Source organism: Streptopelia decaocto (genome assembly GCF_964273445.1).
Source record: "Streptopelia decaocto genome assembly, chromosome: 13".
NCBI classification, from domain to species: Eukaryota; Metazoa; Chordata; class Aves; order Columbiformes; family Columbidae; genus Streptopelia; species Streptopelia decaocto.
The window spans coordinates 4,277,649-4,303,052 of NC_138668.1; the positions used below are offsets into that span (position 1 = coordinate 4,277,649).

The 25,404-nt window shown below is 40.8% G+C and overlaps 1 protein-coding gene across 2 annotated transcripts in view; it reads left to right on the forward strand.

Moving 5' to 3' along the window:
- The window catches only part of USP22 (ubiquitin specific peptidase 22), a 92,454-nt gene that overhangs the window by 50,196 nt on the left and 16,854 nt on the right, over window positions 1–25,404 (forward strand). For both annotated transcript variants that reach the window (XM_082064431.1, XM_082064432.1), the window contains 2 exons: window positions 17,613–17,782; window positions 24,362–24,509. In XM_082064431.1, the coding sequence (XP_081920557.1) occupies window positions 17,613–17,782; window positions 24,362–24,509 (318 nt within the window). The remainder of the gene's footprint in view (window positions 1–17,612; window positions 17,783–24,361; window positions 24,510–25,404) is intronic.

The window sequence follows — 25,404 nt, forward strand, 5'->3', positions numbered from 1 at the left end:
AGATGGAAACTCAGGTTGGGCAGAGTTTGCTACGGGGTACGGAAACTGCCGATTCCTGCCTTGGGGGTCTCGCCAAAGGGCTGTTCGTTGTTTTCGGGTGCTGAAGGGATGGCTTATTGTGGGGAATGCAGATGAAGAGTGGGAAGTAGAGATTTTTTTTAAGTTAATGTGTATTTTTCTCAGCAGTATTGCTGAATTGTGGTGTAGACTATTCAGTTCATATAATATTTCTATTTGTAGAAATGCTCGTCTTGATTTTTTTTCTTATTTGAAGCATCATATAAACACCAAAACTTCCACATGGAAAATCAGATAAGACTTAACAATTACTAAATTAGATTCTAACAGTGGGAAAATGTAATTTTTCAGCCTTTTCTTGTCTGTGAAGAGCGTGTCCTCGACAGGTGAGGGTAGGTGACCAAGCTCCAAGTTCGCATGCACATGTTTTTATTATAGGGTTGTACTGGAAGCGAAAGCAATGCAGGAGCTTTCAGGAACTCTTTTCCAGAGCTCGCCTTGCTCTGCTGTCATTAATACTCCCAGCAGATCAGCTCTCCTGAGCACATGAACTATTAGCTCGGGATCAGCTGGGCTCTGATTAGCATATGAAGTGACTTTGTGGCTAAAGATCAGTATATTAACAATAGGAAGAATTAGACTCCCAAGGCACAGGGATAATTAGCAGGAGCCACCTGGGATTGCCATTTGCAGCATCGCAAAAAGGCAGAGGGGTTAGACTTGCTAGGAGACGGAGCAAATCCTTTTGGGAAGGGAAGATGAGGTCTGGGGAGGAGAGAAAAACAGTAACTGGGGGAGTAGCAGGTGGTTTCTGCAGCTGTGCAACACGGAGCAGCACGAGGGGAGTAAATATTGCAGCCAAGCTCCCATGGAAAGGTGGCGAGGGAAGGGGAACAGTGGCCTGGGAAATATTTCTGATTCTCTAGACAAGCTACCAGGAGCATTTCTGCTTCTGCAGAAGTAGCAGCAGCTTGAAGGTGTTGAAGGTGAATTACTACTCGCAGCTCTTTGGTGGATGTACCAGCGATCTGGTGGATTTTCTCTAGTCAAATGCTACTTAAGGCAGCTCAAATGGAAAAGTGGAATGAAAAACATGGTTTGGTACAGCACTGAATTTTTAGCTGTAACTTAAATTTAAAAGTTACTGATTTGTAGGCAGTAATACCTTTATATTTGAAATCATGACCAAAGTGCGTCTTGGATAGAAGTATCTGTGATTCTTGAATTCTTTTTATACTGCTCTGGGATGAAGGAAAACCACCTTTAATACTACTCAGGTGAATGTTCCTCTGTGACTGCTTTTTTCCATCTAACTTCATAATTAGAATGGTCATGTTGGAAAACTGTTGCCTAAAAGGTTGGATTAGTAAAATCAAAAATGTCAGGGAGATTCTGCTGTTCCCGTTTTACCTTGTCATGAGTTCCAACCATTGGACTGAGTTGTCTGGTTTTCCTAGGTCTAAAAATCAATAAACTTGATAGCAAAAATAAATTAAAAACTCCTTTCCTCTTAAATCTCCCAGGGAATTCTTAGAAAATTTAGAGAGCATGAATCTTTTGAGAACTCTCAAACATGCTGGGATTTACTTGCTGAAGTTCGTGGAGACTTTGGAAGTTGATCTCTTTAGCAATAAAAAATACAAAGCTTTCCTCTGCAAAAGACATTTTGAGAAGAAATTCCAGATTTGATACATCAGGGTATTGTTGTCTCAGAGCATGTCACCTGGTTTTCCAAAGCCTGTGCCAGAAACCAAATCGCATCACTGCTGTAATACCCTTTAGTGTGGTTTATCTCTATGCCCCTTAGTGTGGTTTATCTCCTCGTCAATCACTGACCGAGCTCTCCGATTTAATTGCTCCTTGGTAAGCTTAGGGATGCTTGGAGTGAGCAATCTCTTGTTATAGGACCTTTTGTTAGAGAAAAGTGTGTCGTCTTACCTTCCCGTTTGAAGAGTTTACTCATGAACAGCGCCTCAGAATGCGGATTTGATCCGAGACGACCCTCACTGAGGAACAAAGTGGTTTCTGCTCTTACTGTGACAATATTGGACTGAATTTCAGGCCCTCTTTCAGAAAAGACATAAGCTGGTGTCTTCCAGTACATGAGTTGTCCTGTTTTAATTTTAAACAGAAAACAAACTTTTCAGGCTTTTTAGGATCCCACGTGAAGAAGACAAACTCTTTGAGAAGCTGGCATCCGCGATAATGTGGCCTATATTGTTCCATATCTAGCTTAATATTTTAAGTAAATATTGCATAACTATGTTAATTCCTTCTTGTCTTCCAAGGTTCTAAAATGAGTTATCTTGTATTTATCAATTTATTTCTCTTATAAAATTAGTCAGTAGTAAGGCTGAAATCTAAACGCCCTTTTTGGCTTATGCTCTTTGCTGTTCCTGCTGGAGTGGATGTGGGTAACCTCAGAGTTTCTGGCTCCTCCTTTTCAGCCTTGATACACATTTCTCCTCCCCAAGAGGAAAAAAACAAAGCTCTTTGAAAGCAACTGATATAAAATGTTTGCCTGTGTTTTGATGGATGACTGAAGAATAGTCAAAACTTGCCGGGCACGTTTTTCAGCTTATAAAGATTAACAGAAGAATCCTTATTGCCTTTACGAAGAACTTTTTTCGCCTAAGGGTTTGGTCCTCCTTTCAAATTAAAATACTGTAACAAGTTGAACTATAAACCAGTGAACATCTTTTTTTCCAGGAAATATCAGCCAATAGTAGTGAGATAGCTTGGAAAATAAAATTATGGATTCAAGGAATTCATGTCTAGTTTTGGCCCTTGTTAGGCCTCCCAGTATTTCTTGGTTGATCTTCTTCCAGTAGCGTATGGATTATTGAAGAAACCACCGGATCTAACTTCTGTAGATCAGGAGTATTCTTAGCAGTTCTTAGAAAGAAGATACTTTGGGTTTTGTGTTTGAGGGTTTTCTGTTTTTTTTCAGTATCTGTGTACAGAATAAATCCCATGCGTTTGCTTAGTTTCCAGTCAAAATTAACAAAATGTCAGAACCCCTTTTGAGGAGAGGTTGCCTCGAAGCTTGAGCTCCGTGGCACGTTGGTATTGGAAACAGTACTGAATGTGTTCCGGAGGAGATTCTAGGGTTCAGGGGTCCGCTTGAAGGTTTTCATTTGCATGGCTTTATGTGGGAGCACTTCACTTTAAAACAGAATAGCAAGTTGAGTAAACCTTTGGGTATATTTGCAGTGGTTTTTCATACAGGTTTTAAGAATTCATAACAAAAATAGCTAAAAAATTGTTAATGGTTTGACTTTTTTCCCTTCCTGATAAAGCTTGTTTCATGTGGTTTATTAGTGGGGAAAGAAGAGCAGAGTGAGACACAGACGTATAGGCATGTGCGGAGCTGAAATAATATGAAATATTGCAGATGAAGAAATGTTGACACAAACATCAAAGTTTGTGAAGCTGGAATTCGAATCTCCAGGGATATTTACCTCAAATACAACCCCTGCAGACTGTACCAAGTCAAAACTACTTGTATATCAAATCAGCAGATTGCAGTTGGAGTTGAATTTTTCTGTTATCCTGTCTTGGAAAATTGCCGTTCGTATTACTTGCACAGAAAATACTTTGATTGTGTAACTCTAGGTGGCTCTTGGGGGTTTGAGACAAAGGAAGATACACTGTGTATGCTCACAATGTGAAATTCCTTAGAAGACAAGGTTCTTAATCCAGGACTTGCATCGTGTTCCAGACTTCTAACTCAAACCTGATGTTCCTGCTCCGGAGTTTTTTTAAAGCGGATCCATGGTTGTTACTGATCCATACGCATCTTTTTTTAGTTTACAGACAGCGTTTCAATTTGAAATTTTCTAAAATTGTACTTCTTCAAGCGAAACTTCCATCATTTGATCCAGGTAGGTAGCAGCACAAAAAAAGCCCTTTTTTCCCCTCCTAGATGCTGATTCAACTTTCAAGTGTAAAATGTTTGCTGAGTCAATTATTTCTTACCTATCTCTCCCTAATGGCAGTTAATTTTTCTTGCTGTGCTTTCTTCACTAAGTCTTTATATAACTTCAATATGCAGTCAAAACACTAGGCTTTTAACATGAAAAATGCAGTACATGTTAGTCACTTGTCATCGTCTACTTGAACAGGCTTTTATGGGAATGGGAAGTTTCTTATCAGCAAAAACCCAACAGCAATATAAAGCCAGAATTTGATTCTAGTCTTCTGAGCAAGATCCCTTTATTTAGATAAAGTATTTTTTGTTTGTTTAAAAATAAAGAAAATTTATCAGGGCATTTCTTTAGTGTTTAAGCAGCTTAAAAGACAATACAGTGGATGCTTCCAGAAAAACAGACGTGCTAAAGGTGTTTGGCTTTCGGTGGCTGTCAGAACAAACACCAGACCTGGCCCTTCTTGGACAGCAAACCCTGAGGTCGGCAGGTACATCTCCTGTTTTCTTGACCACACTACGCCAAGCTACAGACTATCACTCTATTTATCAATATCATGCAGCGATGCTCTAAAAACCAAAGCCTTTCTTGAAATGGAAGGTATATTTTTGCTGCGTAGAGGTGTGGTCAGTGCAAAGATACTTCCATAAACTCTAAATCAAGAGCCAGATTAGGAAGTTTCATAATTAGCCCATGTAGCTATACTGATTACAGTCCTAATGTGTGCTTGGCATTTTGTTGTGGGCAGAGACGCACCCTTAGCATAAGATTCTTTTTCTCACTGTTAAGAAACCCCAACCCAAAGAAACAAACTTTGATTTACAACTGTATTTTAACCTGCTTAACTACGTGTCACTACAGAGTGTGACATTTTCAACAAGGCCAGTCATCTCCATCTCAGCTTTGTTCTTTTGTGGATCGCTTTTTGGATTATATTTACTGTGACCTTCCATTCTGCTCTTTCGTATCTGCCTCTAGAGTTGGGCTTTATGTGGACAGAAGGTAGATACAGTATATACCGAAACTAGGAATATGCATAAACAGCATGTGGCATGGTCTGTGTGTTGTGGATTGTTGGAATAGCTCCGTGCCAATTCATCAACAATAATTTGTGCACATTAATATATTTGGATGCATTGAATTTCACTGGCGGGTAGCCTGCTCCTTAAGCTATTAATTCGTGAAATCTGTTTTGAGGAAGGGTAGAAACTTGTAGGCAGCATATGGTGTGATATTGGGGGGAAAGGATGGCTGCGGGTGTGAATTTGATTTTGTCAGTGTAGTGGGAGTACCTCTTGTTCTGCAGAACTGCCATCTGCCCAGGAATCGCGTGGAAGGCTGCGCGGATCAGGCAAGAGCTCACTGAGCTTGAAGTTTGGCTGCTTTGGGGGAGGGCAAAGAGAATATGTTGTTCTGTGCCACCTTTTGAATTAGTACTTTCTGTATAAAGGGTGGGTTTATTTTCCTTTGCCATCAAGTTGCTGTATAAAAATACCTTGAAGGGTCTACAGCTTAACAAGTTTTTTCAAGGCTGGTTGTCACGATGGCTCCGTATCGATCATTCAGTCGTTTTGACAAACACAGTTCCTGTTCTTTGCTTACTGTTGTTCTTTTCTGATGTTGGGTGTTTTCTGTCACCTCTCCCCGATCTTCCTGCAGTTATCGGATTAATGATTATTTTCATGCTCTGGTTCATAGGACTTTAATGTCTTGAATTTGCTTTAATATGTCGTGTAAGATAGAGCAGCTCCTACTTTATGTGGTTACTTTAGGAGCTTCTCCCACCTTTATTCAGCTCCTTTAAATTCATTCAGTAACACAGTTGTAAGGAGTCTGGCTTCATCATTAAACTAAGGCATTTTGTGCAATTCATATGCATATATGTAGCATTTCATGTCATGTTTTCTGCTGTGCAGAAATAGGTCCCGGTTTGTTTCTCTAATTCTTGATGTGCCCTGTGCTTGGAGCACATCATGTTTTCATCTTTCTCCTCCAGCCAATTGACTTTTCAAGTGTTACAGGGATCGGAGAATCAAATCTATTACTGACTATCAAAGCATTATATGATTATTTCCAGTGCTGTATATGAAAGGTGTTTTTATTTCTAGGGCGTGTTCTGCAAATTGGAGATCCAGATTGTCTGTGTGCGTTCCCCAGTGTGTTCACCTGCTGCTGAGAGATCCTGACAGAGACTGGATCAGGTTGAAGCACAACAGACAAAACTTGTTCAGTGGGTCTTGATGTGCCAAGATGGGAATTCAGAAGTTTGGTACAAGTTCTGCTGCAGAACTTAATGTCTTTTTCAGTCTTACCGATTTCAGCTGAGAGAATCAAATCGAGGCGATTGCCACGGATGATTACATGCTGTGTAGCTTTCTGGGTTTGAGAACATGATGTATTGGTTTCTTCTTGAGACACTTGAGAGAGAAAAACAATTCTGCAATGCAGGTGGTCAGTAAAAATGCTGAAGGTAAGAAATTACAGCTATAAAACCTGACATTTTCCATAGTCTTGAAGGAGAGGATAAAAAAAGACCTTTATTTGCCCAGAGTGTTCACAAGTCCTCCTGCCGGCTGACTTACCAGAAGGTTCAAACCCAATCTTGGCTTTAGCTCCCCTTTCCCCATGTTTATTTTAAACTTAAGCTTGGCTATGGGAGACAGTAAATTCATATCGGTGCCCATTATATTTATAAATATTTTTAAAACAGTTTTTAGTTGTGGATTTAACTATGTCACCTTAGTTTAGGAAAAGGCCTTTCCCTGGCTTGCCACCTTCTAAAATTCAGGCTATTCTTGCCACTACAAATACAGAGCAACCATTGCTTTAACAGGAAAAGCAATTCAACTTCACATCCTGGCCAGGAGAAATTGCTCCTGGAGTATTTCTTTTATCTTACCTAGATGAAAACCCAACCTTTGTGGACTTGTCACATGAAACTTTGTTGTCGCAGGATTGTTGTCCGGCTCTGCAGCTGCAAGCCGGCCAATTATTTACTCTAAAGGGAAGTATTTTTACTTGTATTCTGATCTGTTCCCTTTCACTATTATTGTGATCAGTTTGGAGACATGTTGGCTGGATTTGGCCACGGAAGGATTCTGTTGAGGTGTTTCTTTTCCTTCTTGTGAGGAAATAAAACAGCTCATGTCATAGGTGCTCAGGTGCATGGAACTTCCTAGTGGAGAAAACAAGTGGTGCCGCACTATCTTGAACAAGTTGTCTCCTCCCTCATTTTAGGAGCTTTTCTAAAGCTATTGCCATTTGAAGTATTAAAAAAAATTATTCTAATTCCGAAGCTGTACTGCTGCTAGTATAGGAGTTTATCTGCGTATTTCATAGTGTATGTTGTATCCACCATATTAATGTTGTTCCAGTTCTTAAACTCTGCATTATTTTTTTAATGAGATGACACTGGAACATTTCAGAATACAAGTATATCGGGGATATTGCAGGATCTCATTACTGGAGAGGTCGAACAACAATGCAGGGAAATATTTGTGAGGAATAATATGAGTAGCATTAATTCTGCTTTAAGTTAGAGGCCCAGATCAGGTTACTTCTAAAGATCTTCTACAGCTTCGTTTCCTGTGATTTTACTGGAAGATTCAATGCACTTTTCAGTGGTTTGGTCAAACACATTCACTTCATTTTAGAACCTTGTTTCTTAATTTAAATTCACAGGGAAAAAGTGCTTGCAGTCCCTTGTGTTGCTTGAAACAGCTTTTCTGTTTACACAAGCTATATGAAAAATTAAGGGTAAGAGGTTTATTTGTTTGTATTGCCGGATATTTTAGGAATGCTGACTCATTTTACCAGGCTGAGGGTGTGCACACATGCGCAAATTACCATCAAATCAAGGATGGGAACTTAAAGGACATCAAGTGCTCCCACCTCGGCTATGTGCTTGGTCTTAACCCAAGGGTACAGTTACTGCAAAGTAAATGACGGGCTGTAACCTCACAGCCTGGCTTACCGTGCCCACACCCTTAAAAGAGATCGCTTGCCTCGTTTGAGGTGCTTTAAATCTGGAAAAACAGAAATAAAATTGGTTGGTCAGTGCTGTTCTGGACAATCAGGGCACACGGTGCTTGCCGAACTCACAAGGTGTTTACAGGTAAATGAAACCGCAGGGAACATTCCCTAAGGCAAGGAATGGAAACTGCTCTGGGCTGTGGAAAGCTTCATGTTTTGGCATCATTATTTTGTGGATTGATTCAGAGATGTACATATTGTCAGTATAGTATAGAGAGCACTTTGTGTCTGGCACATTGTGTACGCTGGGGAATCATTGTGTGGCTTGGGGGTTCTGTTTCATCTGTGCAATGATAATATAAAATCTATACTTCTTGTGTTTGATCATACTCTCAGGAACTTTTTGATCCATTTGCTCCAAGAATATGACTTCTCCTTATGTTCTTCCAATGATACAAGTTTAAGCAGCGTGTGTGAAAAGGCTGATCCGTTGCTCTGCAGAAGAATCTATAGTAAAGCCTTTGGTAGTCATTGCTTAAAGATGTGCATTTTTCTCCTAAATCTGGCAAAGTTAAGCGTAACCTTTCTTCAGTCTCATCTCCATTTGTTGCTGATTATATTATTACTAGAAATTCTTTATTTAAATAAGCTACAAACATGTATGTCTTATGTTGAGCCTTTAGTCCAGTGCTGTTCAAATGTTACGTGATTGCTTGTAAGTGAAGGTACAACACGATACAGGAGCTCTGCACAGCTCTTCCAGAATTGATTTATAGCTGCAAACTTAAATTTTCCTCAACCCACACTAGCAGGTATGACACAAGGAAATAAATCGAAATACCAGATCCAGGTGATCTCTTTGCATGATCCTGTGACTTTTTGCATTACTGAAGCGAATGAATGACGCATTGAGCCACAAATGCAAAAGCTCATGCGCAGAACACCTGTGTAGTCTAAAAAAAGAGGTGGAAGAGTCAGCAGCCCTGATTGTAGCAGCAGCTGTCACCTGTTCTCCATCCCTGCCTGGGTGGCAGCGGGGTGGTTAATTTTGGTTTCCAGAGCCCTGTGGTAGGAACAGGGATACAGGCATTGGGGCTGTGGCTGTTTTGCTCCCCAGCCTGTGTTTTCAGACAACCACCTGTGCTGTCGGTTTGTTCCAGCGGAGGGGATGCAAGCGCTGGATGTCTGAGACCGACAGTTCCTGCATCCCTCCCTCATTCTGGTGCTGCCCTTTTGTCCTGAGCTGCATGAACCTGCTCAAAGGGCTAAAGGCCCATCACTGTTTGTCTGCCACAAGTTTCACCGTCTTGAGGTGAGACTTTTTCTTCTGCCAGACGGGCAGTGTGAACCGATTCACCGCGGAGTCGAGCGGGTACCAGCTGGGCACAAGGGGAACATCCCTTTGGGCGTCAGCGAGCTGCTAGATGGGCTTTGCCCTCGTGTGGAAATGCCCTCGCCTTCCCTCCCTGGCAAAGCCCGTCCCTGTGTTCTGTGTTGTGCTGTAGTATTAATCGGGATGTGTGATGGGATGACAGAGTGGCGGGCGCGTTCCGCACATCTTGCGAGTCAGGGTCGATGTTTCAGGCCAGTCCTGATGCTGACGGAGCCGCGGTTGGAACCGCTCCAACAACAGGGACTCCCAAACTCCCTTGCTACCGTGTTTTCTAACTGTGAGACAATTATTTTTAATATCTAATTAAATCTCACTTCTTGGGAGCTCAGTCTTTTTTTATTATTATTATTAGCTTTGGTAGGCCACAAGAGTTAATTACAGTTCTCTTTGCAGTGGCCTGTGACACACTTGAAAATTGTCAGCCTGGCTGTTCCTCCATCAGCACTATCTTTTTTTTTTTAAATTAATTAACTCATCCAGTGGGTTCTTCAGTTGTTTCTCCAGTTTCAAATATTAATTTCATGCAAATTTTCACTCGTGGTCTTGACTTCTCCCCAGTGCACAGATCTCTTTTAAAATGGGTGTTTGGTTCCAGACATCATCCAGCTGTTTTTTGGTTGCCAGGGCAGAATAACAACCTCCAGTACTTCTCATATTCCTGTTAAGTTTCAAAATGCCGTTTGTTTCAGAACTACAGAACACCAAGTCATTTAAGTTGAGTTGCTATAGCCATTGCTCCTTATTTTGTGTTGGTCCACTTAATTTTTCTTGTTCTCTACTTCAGTTGTGTTTATTGACTTTAATTGATTTCAGATAGTTTCTCCCACTTAACAAGTTGCTCTTGAATTATTGTTCTACCTTCCAATTACGTTTGCACTATCCTGATGTAGCTTGCCCCTTCTGTAAGTATATATTATGCGATGTTGCTGAAGCTATTGAATAAAAATAGTGATTGCCATCTATTCCTCGTTAACTAGGAGGGGTGGGGACAAACTAAATGCTGGGAAAACATAATTGGTGTCTCGATCACCATTAATTCCATGAAAATCCATCTCAGAGCAGCGCAGATGTGCTGTGAACAGTATGAATAGATAAAGAGCCTTCCAAGCAATATCGGGGAATGCAGCGCGGAGGCACAAAATCTGGTTGCGTAAAGAATGTAACCACATTTGTTTAGTCTGGGCTACTTAATCTTGCCTGTAAGGAGCTGGTGCTCTTGTTTTTACCTTGCGCTGGGGATGAACTAAATGATGCTCATAGACACGTTGGAAAATAAGTTCATCTCTGCTGCTGAACACACGCTACGAACATCGCTGTGTATATATCATGACAGTTTAATGTAGGGAGGTTGTTACCTATTGGGAACTATTTATGAGGTTTTTTGATATTTCAAGGGAGAAGGAGTAAAAACTGTGACTTTTGAATGGCAATCCTAACACAATATAAAAAAGGAGAAATCTGGAGTGTCCTGTGAATGTTGAGGTCTCTTGCTGCACACAAATATACCAGAAATGACCAAAACAATACTTTGGGTTGTCACGTGAACCTGAATGAAGTACTTCAGCGTAAATTTAAGTGTTGTATTTAAGTCATAACACTTAACGTGAGATTTTTCTTACAGGCAGCAAAACTGGGAGATATCAACCGAAATGTTGGTTTGGGTTTTTTGAACCACTTATTAATCTGAAAGGTGCTGAAGTGACTCTTTTCTAAAAGCAAAGTCACCCTTGGCCAGTAATGAATATCTTAAGAAAAATAGGTAAATGGCAGAGCCTCTAGTTAAGGTCACAACTTGCATCCAGCGCATGGGACACAATTCCTGTTGGTGTGGGGTTTTTAGTTGTCAGTTACTCAGCTATAGAACAAATCATGTTTGGTTAATTCCTTTTAATTGACTGACCAACCCATGTTTGCCTCTGGGTGAAGTTGTGTTAATAGGTGAACAGATTGGTAATGAGGATTAATTCTGCTTACTGTGTGCAGCTGTGACATAGTAAAACTGAGAACTTTCTGAGTTTGGGTGATTCATCCATCTAAATAATCTTTGTCTTCTGGTGATACATACAGGGAGGAATTCTTACTCTATTCTGATTCTTTAAACAGGTAATGATTTGGTTGTTATATGTCACTCATGGCATAAACTTCTTTGGTCTGGTGTGCCACCTTTTGTAGCCGGACTTCAGGATTTTCAACTGGAAACAAACTCAGGGACAGTTTCCTTTTGTACACATAAGCAAATTTTTTTCTATTGAGCAATCTGTTGTTTCAATAGTAATGGAAAAAATGCAGTGATCCAGAATCCTTTTGCCAGAAATTGAAAGGGTAAAGATGGGGTTTTCATTTAGAATGCAAATATTTCTTTTTCCTAAGATACATGTTTCTTTCCAGAAAGCCTTTTCTGATGTAATCGCATTTCTGTCTGGGTAGGCTTGGGTAATCTTGTAGTTTATTGTGCGATGCATAATGCAGTGTATCTAAAATAGTTCTATAATTTCATTTCTCTCCGTTAATAGTATTCTCCATAGTCTTATACAGACTGGTTCTGTTTTCAGTGCCTTCTGTGTTTTAGGTTAGTTTTCCTGTGCACATTGGTTCTTAGATCGGGGTTTCCCAGACGGAGCGGTGGGAACGTGTCCTCCAGCCGCTCCGGAGCGCGCGTGTGTCTGTTCGGGCTCCGGATGGAACGGGCCGACTCTTTATTGGAGTCCTAAGAGCCTCCCCACGAAGCTGAAAGTTCCCCTGACTGTGTGGTCACAGACCTGGGGTCACCAGGGGCCACCTTCATTCCCCATGAACAGCAAATGGTGTGCGAGTAGATAATTTGCTGCAAAATCACTGCTCTGCAGGTATAGCCTTTAACTTGCTTCTAGGCAGAGTGTGTTCATTTCAGGGTTATTTTTAGTAGGTTTTGACCACGCTCTGAAATTTTATAGGCGTTTCAAAGTTTGTACTTGCAGAACTTTTTTGCTTAAGTTGTTGTCTCAAACTCACCACATCTTCCTGAAGCATTACTGCTGATGTGGCCTAAAAAGCCATCAGAATATTGGGTGGGCGTTTTTATTAACTCTTGAAATATATGTGTGTGGGGAAATCCCTAAACATTTCATACGCTTTTATTCCTCATGTGCTCCTCTAACAGCCACTGAAACCAGAGCCCGTAGCAAAGCCCCCTGGTTGCTGCAGGCTCCCTCCCAGCAACGCTTTGCAGTTCTGTTGCTGACAGGTATTTCAGTTTAGTCATGTACCGGGTCACATAAATGTTTTCCATCCTTCTGTGTTCTTTATCAAAGCTGTTTGGGGTCTGTTATTTATGAATATTATTTTTGCAGTGTTTGAAAACCAGACAAACCCCCCTGTTTCTGTCTTGATACCTTTCTGCAATATAAAGAAGGTGTAATACCTAAATACAGTGGCTTGTAACTGGAGGAGTGAATTTGTGCTTCTGCCTTTATCGTAGAAGTGGTGGAAGAATTTGGTGATTTTCAAGATAACTTTCAAGATTGACATCAAAATTTTCCTATAAGAGATGAACTGAATGTGGTCAAACTGTTTGCTTGTGTCCTTTAGAAATAAACAAAGGAAAAGAAATTCATTCTCTACAAATTCTACAGCAGAGCTATAAAACTGTTTAAATTTAAGGAATGCAACTTACACCTTTTTGGAAACCTGGGTTGTGCTCAAACACCTCTTTTTTTCTTCCTCCCCGTGCCCTCCAATTACTTTTTGTTTTACAGTAGATCACACGCTCTGTATTTGCTGGAGATGGAGATGTTGAATTGTTAAGTTAGTTTTTAAGATCATGTGGTTGAGTTCTTTTTCATTTAACTTGGCTGCAGCAAAAGTTTATGTGGCTTTTTCTTAAACCGTTGCCAAAATAATACCTGAGTGTGCAACAGGTAAGTCTGTTTGTAAAAGTAGTTCTGTAAAAACCTCTGAAAAAACCTTTTCTAATACATTTGACTCTGTATTCCTGCTTCTGCAGTTCCATGTGGGTTTCATGCAGCCACTGAGAAAAGATGATTCAACTGAAGCAACTTGGGATGAATTCACCAAAACTACACATTTGTTTTTGTTGATAACTCACATGGTCAGTAGTGTCACAGAATGTCACGCTTTTTTCCTGGGTAGACTCATAATTTCACGTATCTGCGTTCTGCTGCTTTCTGGAATGTTATCGCCCCCATGTTTGCTGATAACCCCGTTAGCCAAATGATGCTGGGTTTGGAAACAGAGCAGGAGCTCTGGGGCCAGAGTTTGTACTGTGTACACGCTGGTGATGGACAGTGGTCTGCACCTGAAACCTGAGAGCCAGGAGAAAACATGGCTTTAGTTTGAGGTGCCAAGAAGTAGAGCAGTTCTCCCTCGAAATACATTTCCAGAAAGGTGCTCTGGAATGACGTTGCGGTTCCTGCTGTGTGAACATAGGGCGAAAATCCAAAATTGTTCTAGAAATCTTCATTGCTGTGCTGTGCTGTTTGTTTCCAAGGGTTATGCTGAACTCAGTAAATATTTTAGTGAACGCTTCCTCAGCTTGCACTGACTCCTGGTACTGAATGATGGAGCTTCAGGGAAACATCAACACCAGATGGGGGACTGGGAGGGCTGGGGGCAGGGGACAAAAAATGGCTCTAAGGTGTTGCCAACCTGTATTCAATGTAAAAAAGATCTTGAGCTGGTTATGCTTTACTGCACCTGAATGATTTCCTGATTGTTGTACAGAGCTGCATTATATATCGACCTGTGTTGTTGCTTCCAGAACCTTCATTCAAATAAATCAGTGTCTGTGTGCTATTTGTTCAGACTGGTTTGTCTGTCTCTCGTAAGCACGAAGCCCAGGTTGAGAGGCAAACAGAACCTTTTACAGGAGAACAAGACAGGCACCCGATTGGTTTGTCTGTATTTTGTATTCATGTGTGGTCCTCTCATTTCCCCCCTTTCCCACCTTTAATAGCTGTACGGGTGCGTTTCACAGAGAAGTGGAATTCCCTTATCTTGTTTTGGCTTTTCATCTCCCCTGCGTGGGTGGACTCGCAGAACCAGTGTTCTAGATCTCCCTGCGTTGCAACAAGCCTTGTTCCCCAGGATTGCAGATCTGTTACTATGAGCACTGGGAAAAACAAAAGGCTGCTACTGGAAGAAGACTGAAGAAGGGAAGCTGACAAAGGTAAGCCTGCTGCTTAGAACCTCAGTTTGACACCATACACAACCATTTTGTCTTGGCAGCAACATGTATTCCAATATTTACCTTTACATCAGCAATCTTCAGCAGTAAAACAGCGCTTTTCCGCTGACTTACCACAAGAGCACACATCTGTGTATAGAATATATTAAGTATCTCACTGGTTGCTCTTGCATATTTTAGAAACAGTTCCTAAGAAGCAGAAATAAAGGTAACACTATGAAGCACAGCTGAAGTTTGCAAAGTACCACGGCTTTTCTACTAGAGGTTGGATCCTGTTGGCAATCCTTGGACAGTTAATTCACTTCTGTACAAATACAATCCGCTGATAAGATGTTAGTGGAGGCAACTGTTGATTGGACTAAGAGTGGACTGCTGCATTTGGGCTTCTGGCTTCTGTGTTAATTTATGACCCAAATGCTGCAATGCTTGACTAGGCCAGTAAATATTGCCAGATATTATTAACGGGGAGGGAATAGGTGTGGCAGACACAAGTCTTCTACATTATTAATATTTTATTGACCAGAATACTATATCGGCTTTCATTTTTAGCTGTTTTTATTTTCAACAAAACTCATTTTTTCCCCATAAAAGTTAAGCATGACAGGACGTGTTGTTCTGAGTTCTGTCAGCTCTTTGTTTATGTTTATGTACATCAAATGTTGCTGTTTTCCAGTATGCTGCAGTTAGTTACGCAGTATCGTAGCTGCAATTTGGTGCATCACACCCATTTCATTTCAAACATCAGTTTGAGAGACAGTATAGCAGCTGCAGTCATTGCTCCCACGAGGATAAGGCTGATGTATATTCCTTTACATTTTTCCCTTTTCAGCCAAGTAAGTTCTCATGTTTTGCTACGTTCCCTCTTTTCTTATTTTTATTAGGGTTTGGAGTATTCACATTTCAGCCTTGTCTGTTTTGCAGGTGATTTGTCTCGGTTCAGTCAAGTGAAGTCGACACCTATGAAGTGCCACCTTAGACCTGTGAAAAACAGACGCTAAAAGACCAAGCAAGTAGAGTAAACCAAGAGAGCCGTCTGTGTTTGCCTGTTGTAGTCTTCCGGTAGCAACTGTTCAGAGGATTTGATTCTTGTGGTCACGGGGAAGGAAGGTCCAGCCGCAGGCATGTAGTAAATGACGCTTAATAAATGATTCCAAAAAGCTGCCTTTATGTGTTTGCTTTTACTTGTGATTGCTCAATGAAATACTGAGGAGCTCTAGGGTGAGTCTCTGGATGTACCTCCTGTTTATCCACTGGTCTTCTGCGTTGTGCAGGCTGACTTGGAGTTCTGATGCTAACTGGAGGGACCAAGTTTTTGAGGGAGAAATAGGGAGAGACTCTTGTGCTTCTCAGAATACCCTGGTGCATCGCAGGCATTTCCAGGGAGCCTTGCAGGCTTTGTTTGCACAGTCTGATTTAAACAAACCCAGGAAGTTTTAAATGAAAAATACAAAGGAGAGGTAGGCGAGAGGTACTCGCCAAACATTTCCCTACTTGCGCAGCATGGACACGTTTCTGTTGTGACTTTGTTTGCAGAGACTGGGGATTGGAATAGGATTGTGGACAAAGCTGAAGCATCACACTGTATTTCAAGCTGCTACAACAAATTAACTATTTAACACTTTGCTAATGTTGTGCGTACACTGGTTGCCTCCCAGCATGAAAATAAAGCAAATAATTGCAATAAGCTTTCTGCCTAGGAGAAGTTACTGTAATATAATGAGAAACTTTGTCCTGCACTATGAGTAAACAGAAGCAAGAGGAAGCTGTTGGAAGGAGGACAGTGTTCCATTAAATACAGGAAAACCATTAAGAGGGCTGTGTGTCCATTGCCTGCAGCTCAGTGATGCAGCTCAAGCTGATGTGGTGCCGTTTCTCTCTGGTAACGTAGCAACTGGACCACACCTCCTCCTGCCGAAAGATGCTAAAGAGCCCTTTGAGCACTATCTGCTGTACTGCAAGGGAACTGCACCATTTTTAATGACCACAGCATTGCCAGCTGCTACTTTCTTCTTTTCCTGTGGAATGGCAAGGAAATTCTTCATTCTCTCTCAAGTAATCCTGTTTTTGTGTTTGTGTCTGTGTAATAATCCTGTTTATATTGCAGAAGAGGACTATGTTAATTTTAAATTAATACTGGATTGTATCTATCAGTGCATTTTATTTTGTTTCAAACTAAGTTTTTGATTAAAAGTAAGCATTCTTGTCCACCCGATGCTCTTCTCCTTTAGCACTTCTGTACGGTCGTATTATGTTAACATTTTGGAAGATTTCTCGAGGATTTGAGCATGTTTTTTCTTCTCACTTAGACTTTGCAAATGACTGAAAAGCTTTCCCCACTCCTAACCTCTCTTCTGTTGTGCAACAAAAGAGCTTTCCTTTAAACATCTTGGTTTCCAAGCACAAGAAATCGTCTCTGGACATTACTGACCGTTTGACTTAAGGTGTGATGAATCCTTTTATGCCAAGTTGAATTTTTTGATGTATGCTGTAGATTAATGTTTAACTTAGCTAAAACAAGCGTGGAACTAGTATTGTTCAGAGTTTCTCTTTAGGGTTGTTTTGTTCGGATCTTGGGTTTTGTACAAAAAAAAATATCTATATGTATGCTAAGTCTGCACTGCATGTCGCAGCTTGACTTTGTGTTGTCGAGGCTGTTTGCCCATCTTAAACAGATTATTATTGCATTATGACAGTAGAAACACCTTATTCTGGCTTCGTGAGCCTTTTAAGCTACCTGAAAACTTACCGATTGATTGATTTGAATGCGTTGGTTTCTTACTGTAGCAACTTACCAGTTGTCATTGGGCTTTGGTATCAGGCTGGGGAGGAGGGGAAACCAGCCATTGCAAGATAATGCTGTTGGTGTTGCTGTACTTTGAGGTTTCCTTCTTTCTGAGCATTTAAAAAACAAATCCTAGTGTAGTTTGGAAGCTCGCGGCAGCTTGTGACTTGAGTACATCAAAACCAATAGCCTGCCTAACCCAATAGAAAAGCGTGTACTTGGAGCTGCGCCTATACAGTAAATCTGTGGCCATATTGTGAAAACTATATCAAAATGCAAATATACCATTTTGTTAACTTGATAATGCTTATGCATCCCCTCCCCCTTCTGTCTTTATAGGTCTACGAGGGCTAATCAATCTTGGGAACACATGTTTTATGAACTGTATTGTCCAGGCACTTACCCACACTCCACTGCTGCGAGATTTCTTCCTCTCCGACAGGCACAAATGTGAAATGCAAAGCCCCAGCTCATGTCTGGTCTGTGAAATGTCTACGCTTTTTCAGGAGGTGAGTGCTGGCTGCCGCAATAGCATCGGCTTTCTGCAGACAACGGTGGTTTCTGACCCTAAAAGGGATTGTGTTCTATGTGCAGACATAACGGGAATGCAAATGTTTCCCATCAAGGTGTAGAAAATAGAGCAGCAAAGCTGAGTGAGACCCTGCTGTCAAAAATACCCAACTGCTGAAACGGGAACTATTAGTCTTTTAGGACCTATTTTTAAGTCACCTTGTTTAGGCAAAGCTGATGTTGGAAATAATTACAGTGGTGCCTGCTTTTCTGAGGCTGATCTGAAGGTCTTTAGGCTTCAAGCTGAATGTGTGTTTTAATTAAAGGTGCAAGTTGTATGGAAAATGTGTCACAGGCTCTTTGGGTGATGATGGGAGTAAGAATAAAGCAATAATATATAGCTTTGTGATTAAAAGCACTGGGTTATATAGGTCTGTATACATATTTTAAAGATCTTGGTTCAATGCTTTCTAACAGGGAGAAACATCTTTGCTGTTGTCTCTTATGTGGAAACCCATTAATGGCTGGAGGATGTAGAAAAGTGAATGTGTTGGTGCAGTTTGTACCTTGCACATACGAGTTGCTGCTCTTTCCCTTTCTGGCCCAGCTGATGGGCTTTCCAAGGTGCCTTTTGCTATAGGTTGAGTCTGGGCTGGGTGGAACAGGCACAGTCTTTTCCTTAATAAAGAGCCAAAGAGCTTTGTTAACTACCTTAGATCCACATCAGTAACCTAAGGACTATGGCTGGATGTGGGTTTCTAGTTTTAAGATGAGTCTTTAAAACCAAACAAACACATCCCATCCTGTGCCTTTCCCTCAGTGATGGATCTGATTTCTTGGTAAGTAGGAACAAACCAAAACCACAACCCCAAACCCAAGCTCTCATCCGTGCTGTCACAGTGTGTGAGATAGCTGGAGATGTCTGTATGCAGAGCGTGTCTTTTGTGGATGTGCTATCATGGAAGTTCATTCAAACAGAGGCCAACCTAAAATAGCTTTACCTTTATCTTGTGATTTTCAATTTGATTTTACTTCTGTGCCTTTTTCACCAGAGATTATTCTTTTTAGTCATTGCAGATGATTTTAAAATATGTGGAAGGTAAAATCCCCTGTAGCCATTCCAGTACAAAGTTGTTTTCTGCTCATACTCAGCATTCATGTGAATTTGCAACATTTTTCATGCGGCTTATCAGTCATTAGCTGTGTGTTATAGTTCTGTTTTTTTTGTTGTATTTTTCAGTTATTCCTGAGTCTGTCAGGAGAGGAGGTAAAAACAAAAGGCAGGCAATGCCAATAGGTAGCAGCTGCAGGATTATTGAAACCAGATGTGCAGTTAAATGGAGAAATATCGCTTTGCCTAAATAAAAAAAAAAGAAGCCATAGTATAGAAATACCAGTTTCTGTACACTGTTAATATAGAAATTGATTTGCTCACTTAGAAAAAAAGCTACTCTTATAATCTTGATATCCTTTCAGCAAATTGTGGTATAAAGTCTCATTCCGAAGAATATCACCACATTTGGTTTACGCACATGCATTTTTTATAAAAATCCCTTGGGAAAGGGGAAATTAGTATTACATTTCAGATCGAGGGGCTGGAGGAAAGATCAGGCCTGTCTAGGTAATGATTTTTATTTCCATTCTTGCACGCGGAGCCCTGTTGATGGCCTCGTTTTCCTTTGGCCAGACCATGTACAAGCATGTAACAAAGAACAGGCTGTTACCCAAAATGGGGCTTAAATGCAGCATTCACATTAGTTGCAATTGTAATCAAGTTTCATTTCATGCACAACTTGGGGAGTCGTGGCCTTCGTTTTCCCTGGTCAGAATTCCTGCCTGTGCTTGCATTAGTTCCAATAATTAACGTTCTGCAATAGGAGAGTAAATGAATGAGGGAAGAGCCATATAGACTGAAGGCAGCAGTGCAGTGGTCTCTGTCCTTATTTCATGTTGAAATACTGCAACAAAACAACAAAAAATGACTCGACCACCCAGTAAAACTGTGGTGGCTGTAACCAGCTCGGTAGATTTTCACTTGCAAGCAGTAAATACCATGTTACATTTATAGCTCTGTCAGCGCTCGTTGTAAGATTCTGTTTCCCAGTGAGTTTTTTAATTTCTCCACATTGAGAATTAAAACCAAAATATTGCCTTTTTGGAGCAGACTGGTTATGTGTCATGCCCCAACTATACGCAGTGGTTACAATGAAGATTCCTGCTCTGTCTTTGCAGATAAGAGATCCAAATGAAGGAAAGCTAACCAGCGGAGATTTCAGTGCGATGGTTAAGAATTCCTTTGTAATTGAATTACCGGGAAAACTTTGGTTCAGGTTCTGTCTTGTTTTTACATAGCTTTCCCACCGGGATTAACCAATGTAGTTATCCCAAGGCATCTCACCCGGTGACAAATGATCAGGGCAAGGGTTAAAACTCCATCTCCCCTCCACCCTTCTTTTCTGGAGGTGTGATCTTAGGCAAATGGAATGCCAGGGGATCTGGCAAATGCACTAAGAAGCTCCAGGAGAAAGAGACTGTTTTGAACATTAAACGAAGCTCACTGTACATAAATAAGCTTTGCCGTTTTGCTTCTTAAACAGAAAACGCTTGTCCCTTTTTAAAGACCATTTAGTTATATAGGCTGTGTGATTTGCCTGTGATAAATAGGAAGCTACAAAGTTCTACCTCAAAGTAGGTTGATGGTGAGTAATGAGTGTCAGATGGTTCTCAGAAGGGTTTTTTTTCCTGGTAGCTTTTCTTGTGAATATGCCAAGCATTGAATCTCTGTTTGTTTTAAAAATATCTGACTGCATCAATTAACATTCTCATTTATGCTACTTGAAACCTATTTCTCAATAGAGTCATGACATGAATTACACTGCATAAGAATGGAAAGGATTTGGGAATAACAGATAGTGGTGAAACTGGATGGAGGGAAGAGAAAACACACAGAATCCGTTCATTGAGCCTTTTGGCTGAAAGGGTTTGTGCGCTACTTTTTACCTACTGGTATTTGTGTGTTAGTTTTGCTTTGCCAGAGAAAATTAATTTGAAGATGGTCCGCACCCTAAGGTTTACCTGGATCCTGTACAGAGTGACCACTGGATATGGTGGGGTTAACGGGTCCGTGTTTCGGTGTGTTCTGGGACTGGAATAGCAAGAACAACTGGGAGTATATAGCAGAATGTAAAGAATAAAACCTACTTTATTCCCATCATTACTCATCCTCGTGAGCCTATCAAAGTGCACAGCACAGCTACGTGGAGAGTTGAGAAGTGAGGAGAAAAAGAAGAAAGAATGAGATGATTTATGGCTTGGATGCTTGAAGATGTACACTGTTGAAAGGGCCTATGTGTAAAATAAGTTACAGCAAAGGTGCGAGGGAGAAAAAGTAGTTAATGCTCTTTACATAGAGAGGGGCCTTGCATTTTTTAATGGGAAATGCAGAGTTTGTGCCGATTTAGTAAAGTCTTCTATCTGAAATAAGTATAGTACATACAGAGTATGTGCAAGCAAAATGTTTTTTCTGCCCCCTAGAACCATTGCTCTTTGTTGAGAAGCCTCCGGTAGCTGTTATTTTCTTCTGAAAGGCACGTATATTACCCACTCCCTTTATGCACTGTAAATTTTCAGAACACTTCAAGTCTTGAGAATGTCTAAAAGGAGGTTTTAGCTTCTCCAATTGGACTGGAGCCTGATACAGGATTTATGCTTATAAGTTCTTGATTACAAAGCTTGGAGACTGTTGAGTTGATACACGTGCGGGATGGATCTGTTTGTTCACCTAACTGGGAAACTTCTGTGCGCGTGTTTTTTGGCAGGAGGAGGAAAGTACAGATGTCTGTGGTGGTATGTTTGGTTTTTTTAAACCTGTAATGTCTGTATATTTTCAGTAACAATAATGTAAATTACAAAGCTTGCAATCCTCTAAGGCCCCTATAGATTCTTCCTTTCAGAATCCAAGAGCAAGTGTTTTAAGTGCAAAAAAGAATTACTGTTGTTTGAACCCTGGTTTGGGTCCTTTATTTTTCACTTCCCCTGGAACAGCAATTAAACAGTGTATTACCAAGCATTTTCTAATTGCTTGAACTATTTCTCTCCAAAGACAACTGATACTGCTGAATTGAAAACAAATTTAAACGAAATAAATGTTTAGAATTGTATTTGGAAGAACTGGGCCATTGAAATGTTTTTAAAGGTGACTTGCAAATACATAATTGTTTGCACACTTTAATTTAAAAGTTTGTATAATAGCGATTGAATAAGACTTCACATGCACTTCTTTCCTCTCTGGGGATTGGAACAGCCCTGATAAGCTGCTCTTCCCAGCAACAAGGAAATGTCAGAGATGGGATGGATGGAAACATTGCAGTTGAAATATTGTGATTGAATGTGCTCCGATTCTTTTGTTTCATTTTTAATTTATTAGAATACTGAAGCTGTCCCCCGCCCCCACGTATATTCAACATCGTTCTTACTAGGTGTGTTTCTAGTTTCTGTGTGATAATAGCCAATAATTTGATAAAGCCTCTTGTTAGATTCTTCTAATCCTAATGAAGCACCAGAGAATGTAAATTCTGCTGGCAGGTCTATGTCTGCAGTAGAGTAATTACAGAGAGTGCTGTTGGTTAAAATGACCGGAGAGCTCTGGGACTAATTGTAAGGAGTGACAGAACAGAGAAGTTTTATTGCTGCAGTTCCCTGAATTATGTTGCGCAGCAGCTGCGTCAGCAGATTTCAATTACCGTCCTACTGCTCCAGTCCCTTGGTGCCGTTCTTGTTGGCATCACGGTTAACTATTGATCTTTTTATTTATAGAAGCGTTTTGGGTTGTTTGGCTGCAGAGGTAGATCATCTTGTTTGGAAAGAGCAGAGCTTGCAATGAAGAAATTTCCTTGTCTGGAAATACACTGAAACCATATAGAAAACCCTACAAATATGAGGAGTAGATGAGAAGGTTGTGCTACCTTTAGTCTACCTGTCCCTCAAAATATATGTTTTATCTGGGCAGGTTTGTAGCACAATGCCTGTGCTTGCACGGATCTAAAATGCTCAGAGACTGGGGAGGGAGATACTTAGGGCTGATGAAGGAAACCTGCTTTTCCAATCAGAGTGAGAAATTGGGTTTTAAATCGTATTTTTGTTCTGTGTATTTGCTTCTTACTGTCCCCTATGTTTGGGAAGAGTAACTGAAAACAAACTGCCATCGATTTGATGGGATCTTGGCAAAACATAATTGTGGTGTTGCAAGCACCCTGTACTGGAAAATACCTTTTCTAAAGGTTAGTGAAACCAAATTTTCACTTATTAAAAATAAATGCAGCCTGAAGGCCAAGTGAATAAACTCTTCTGGGCCTTTCCTGGCACCCTGCAGGGACAGCACAAGCATCTCTGGTTTGCTTTGGGGACCGGTATGGTGGTTCAGGGTAGTTTTACACAAGACGGGACTGTTGGCTTTAGTCTCTGACTCTGAACGTCAGAATTGGCAGCAGAACTGAGGACCCAGGATGATGAAAATGAAGAGTTGCAGCAGTAGCACGTGTATGGAAAGGGGAGGGGAAGGCAAGGGGAGGGGAAGGCAAGGAGCTGAACCTCAGCCCATGGAAACACAGACCCTTAGGATGGAGGGGTTGGGCTATTGCTTTTTTAAGTGGGACCTGTTCTTTTAAAAAAGAAAGCTGTCGGCAGTTATGTGTTGTCCTCCTGCCTGCTGATTTACCTCCCAGCTGTGTCACTGCTCAGCAGTGGTGTTTCCCATCACAGTTTTGCTGACTGAATAATTTCTCTGCAGTCTCTAATACGCTTCTGGCAAAACCACCCGGGGCAATTTCAGTCCCTCCGGTAGCCAGCTCATCAGATTCTGAGTGAAGCACATTAAGAAGCAGATGCAGGAGCTGGTCCAGGACCAGGACTCCAGCAGTGACACCCTGACATTGGGGACAGGTGAATGAATGGGACCTTGCGCTCTGCAAATACTGTGCTGAATAAAGTCGTTTCTATAAAGCTTTGTGCTGTTATAGATGCACAAAGAAAGGCAAATACTGGCATGAAGCTGCTGTCCTGCTTGGAATTTTTTCCGTAAGATGGGGCTTGGCAGAGCTGTTGGATGCAGAGTTTCCATGGTTTGGGTCGGTGCTGGCTGACAGTTGGCATCAACATTAACATCTTCAGTGTTTGTCCTGATTTTAGGGGGCATGTAATTTGTGAATGAAATTGCTGATCTCTCGCAAACGTAGGATTTTTTTTCTCTCCTCCCCAAGCTATTTTAATAAAAGCCAGTGGATCAGTAAGGAATTTTTGAGTGTTTGTGTCTGTTTCCCCACCCTGCCCGTGCCTTTTTTTGGCCAAATCATCACACAATTATGAAATTTCAGGGGAGAAAACAGAGGTGCTTGGTTCTGACATCCATTCCTCAGTAGTCCGTGATAAAAAGCTGTCTCTGTATTTGATTATTAACGCCATCGGAGTTAAATGGTTTAAATTTATCTGACTAATTGCACTCATTTAAAGTTTTTAATAATTAAACGCACTGAGGCTGTGTAACTTGTTAACAGTCATGTCCTTTTCTTTGCTTTGAGCAGTTTTACTCTGGGCACCGATCTCCTCACATTCCATATAGGTTATTGCACCTGGTATGGACTCACGCACGGCATTTAGCAGGGTACGAGCAACAAGATGCACACGAGTTCCTCATCGCTGCGTTAGATGTGCTGCACAGACACTGCAAAGGTAAGGCTGGTCCTGAGCCTGCGCTCAACAAGGAATATTGCATCAAAAGTAGGTAGAACAATCTCTTCTTAAATCCAAGTGTAGTATCTGCCAGTACAGCACGCTTAAATTTCCTTTTAAAATGTTTGGTAGGCTTAAGGCAAAAGATTTATAAATAAATAAACCATTCTCACTGACAAAAATTACCTGGAGTTAGCAGCAGACAAGCCTGTACATTGATCTGAATCACCATCGTGTTCTTCTCTTATTGGTTGTGAGTCACTGTCTTTTTCTTTTAAATTGCCGTTTTAATTCTATTTATACTGGAGGTAGTTAGAACTCTTACTCAGCGTGTCATGGGACTGATGAAAATAACATAAGAGAAGCCGTGGCTGTTCTGCTTAAATATTGTTCTAGTGTGTTTGTGATGCCCAGTTGCTTACAGAAATGTGAATAAGAAGAAAGAATTTTTAGTATCTCTTAGTAATCTTTGGTATCTTTTAGTAATCTGTATATAAAAAGACATAATTGTACAATACAGTAAAAGATGCTTTTAGAGGTGAAGTATCGAAGTCTTGAATTGAATATGAAATGATGGATTTCATGTTAGTTAACTGAACTCAATCTGAACTGAAAATTTCCCAATCTGCCTATGTTTGATTGAGCTTGATTCACTTAAATGAAGGAATTTTTACTATTCTTGCAAGGGAGAAATAGCAGGGCCAAACAAACAAACAAACAAATCCTTAGTCACTAAAGATAAGCTTTAAAGCACTCAACTTGCCTCTAGTGCTCCTAGAAAGGCACTTAGCGGTTAGTTTTTTGGCTTATCGGAGGACTGTCAAAGGGAAGGTTGCTCCAAAATGTTTTCAAGTCTTGCTTTTATCTTGGAGTTGGTCTTAAATGGGAGCAGATG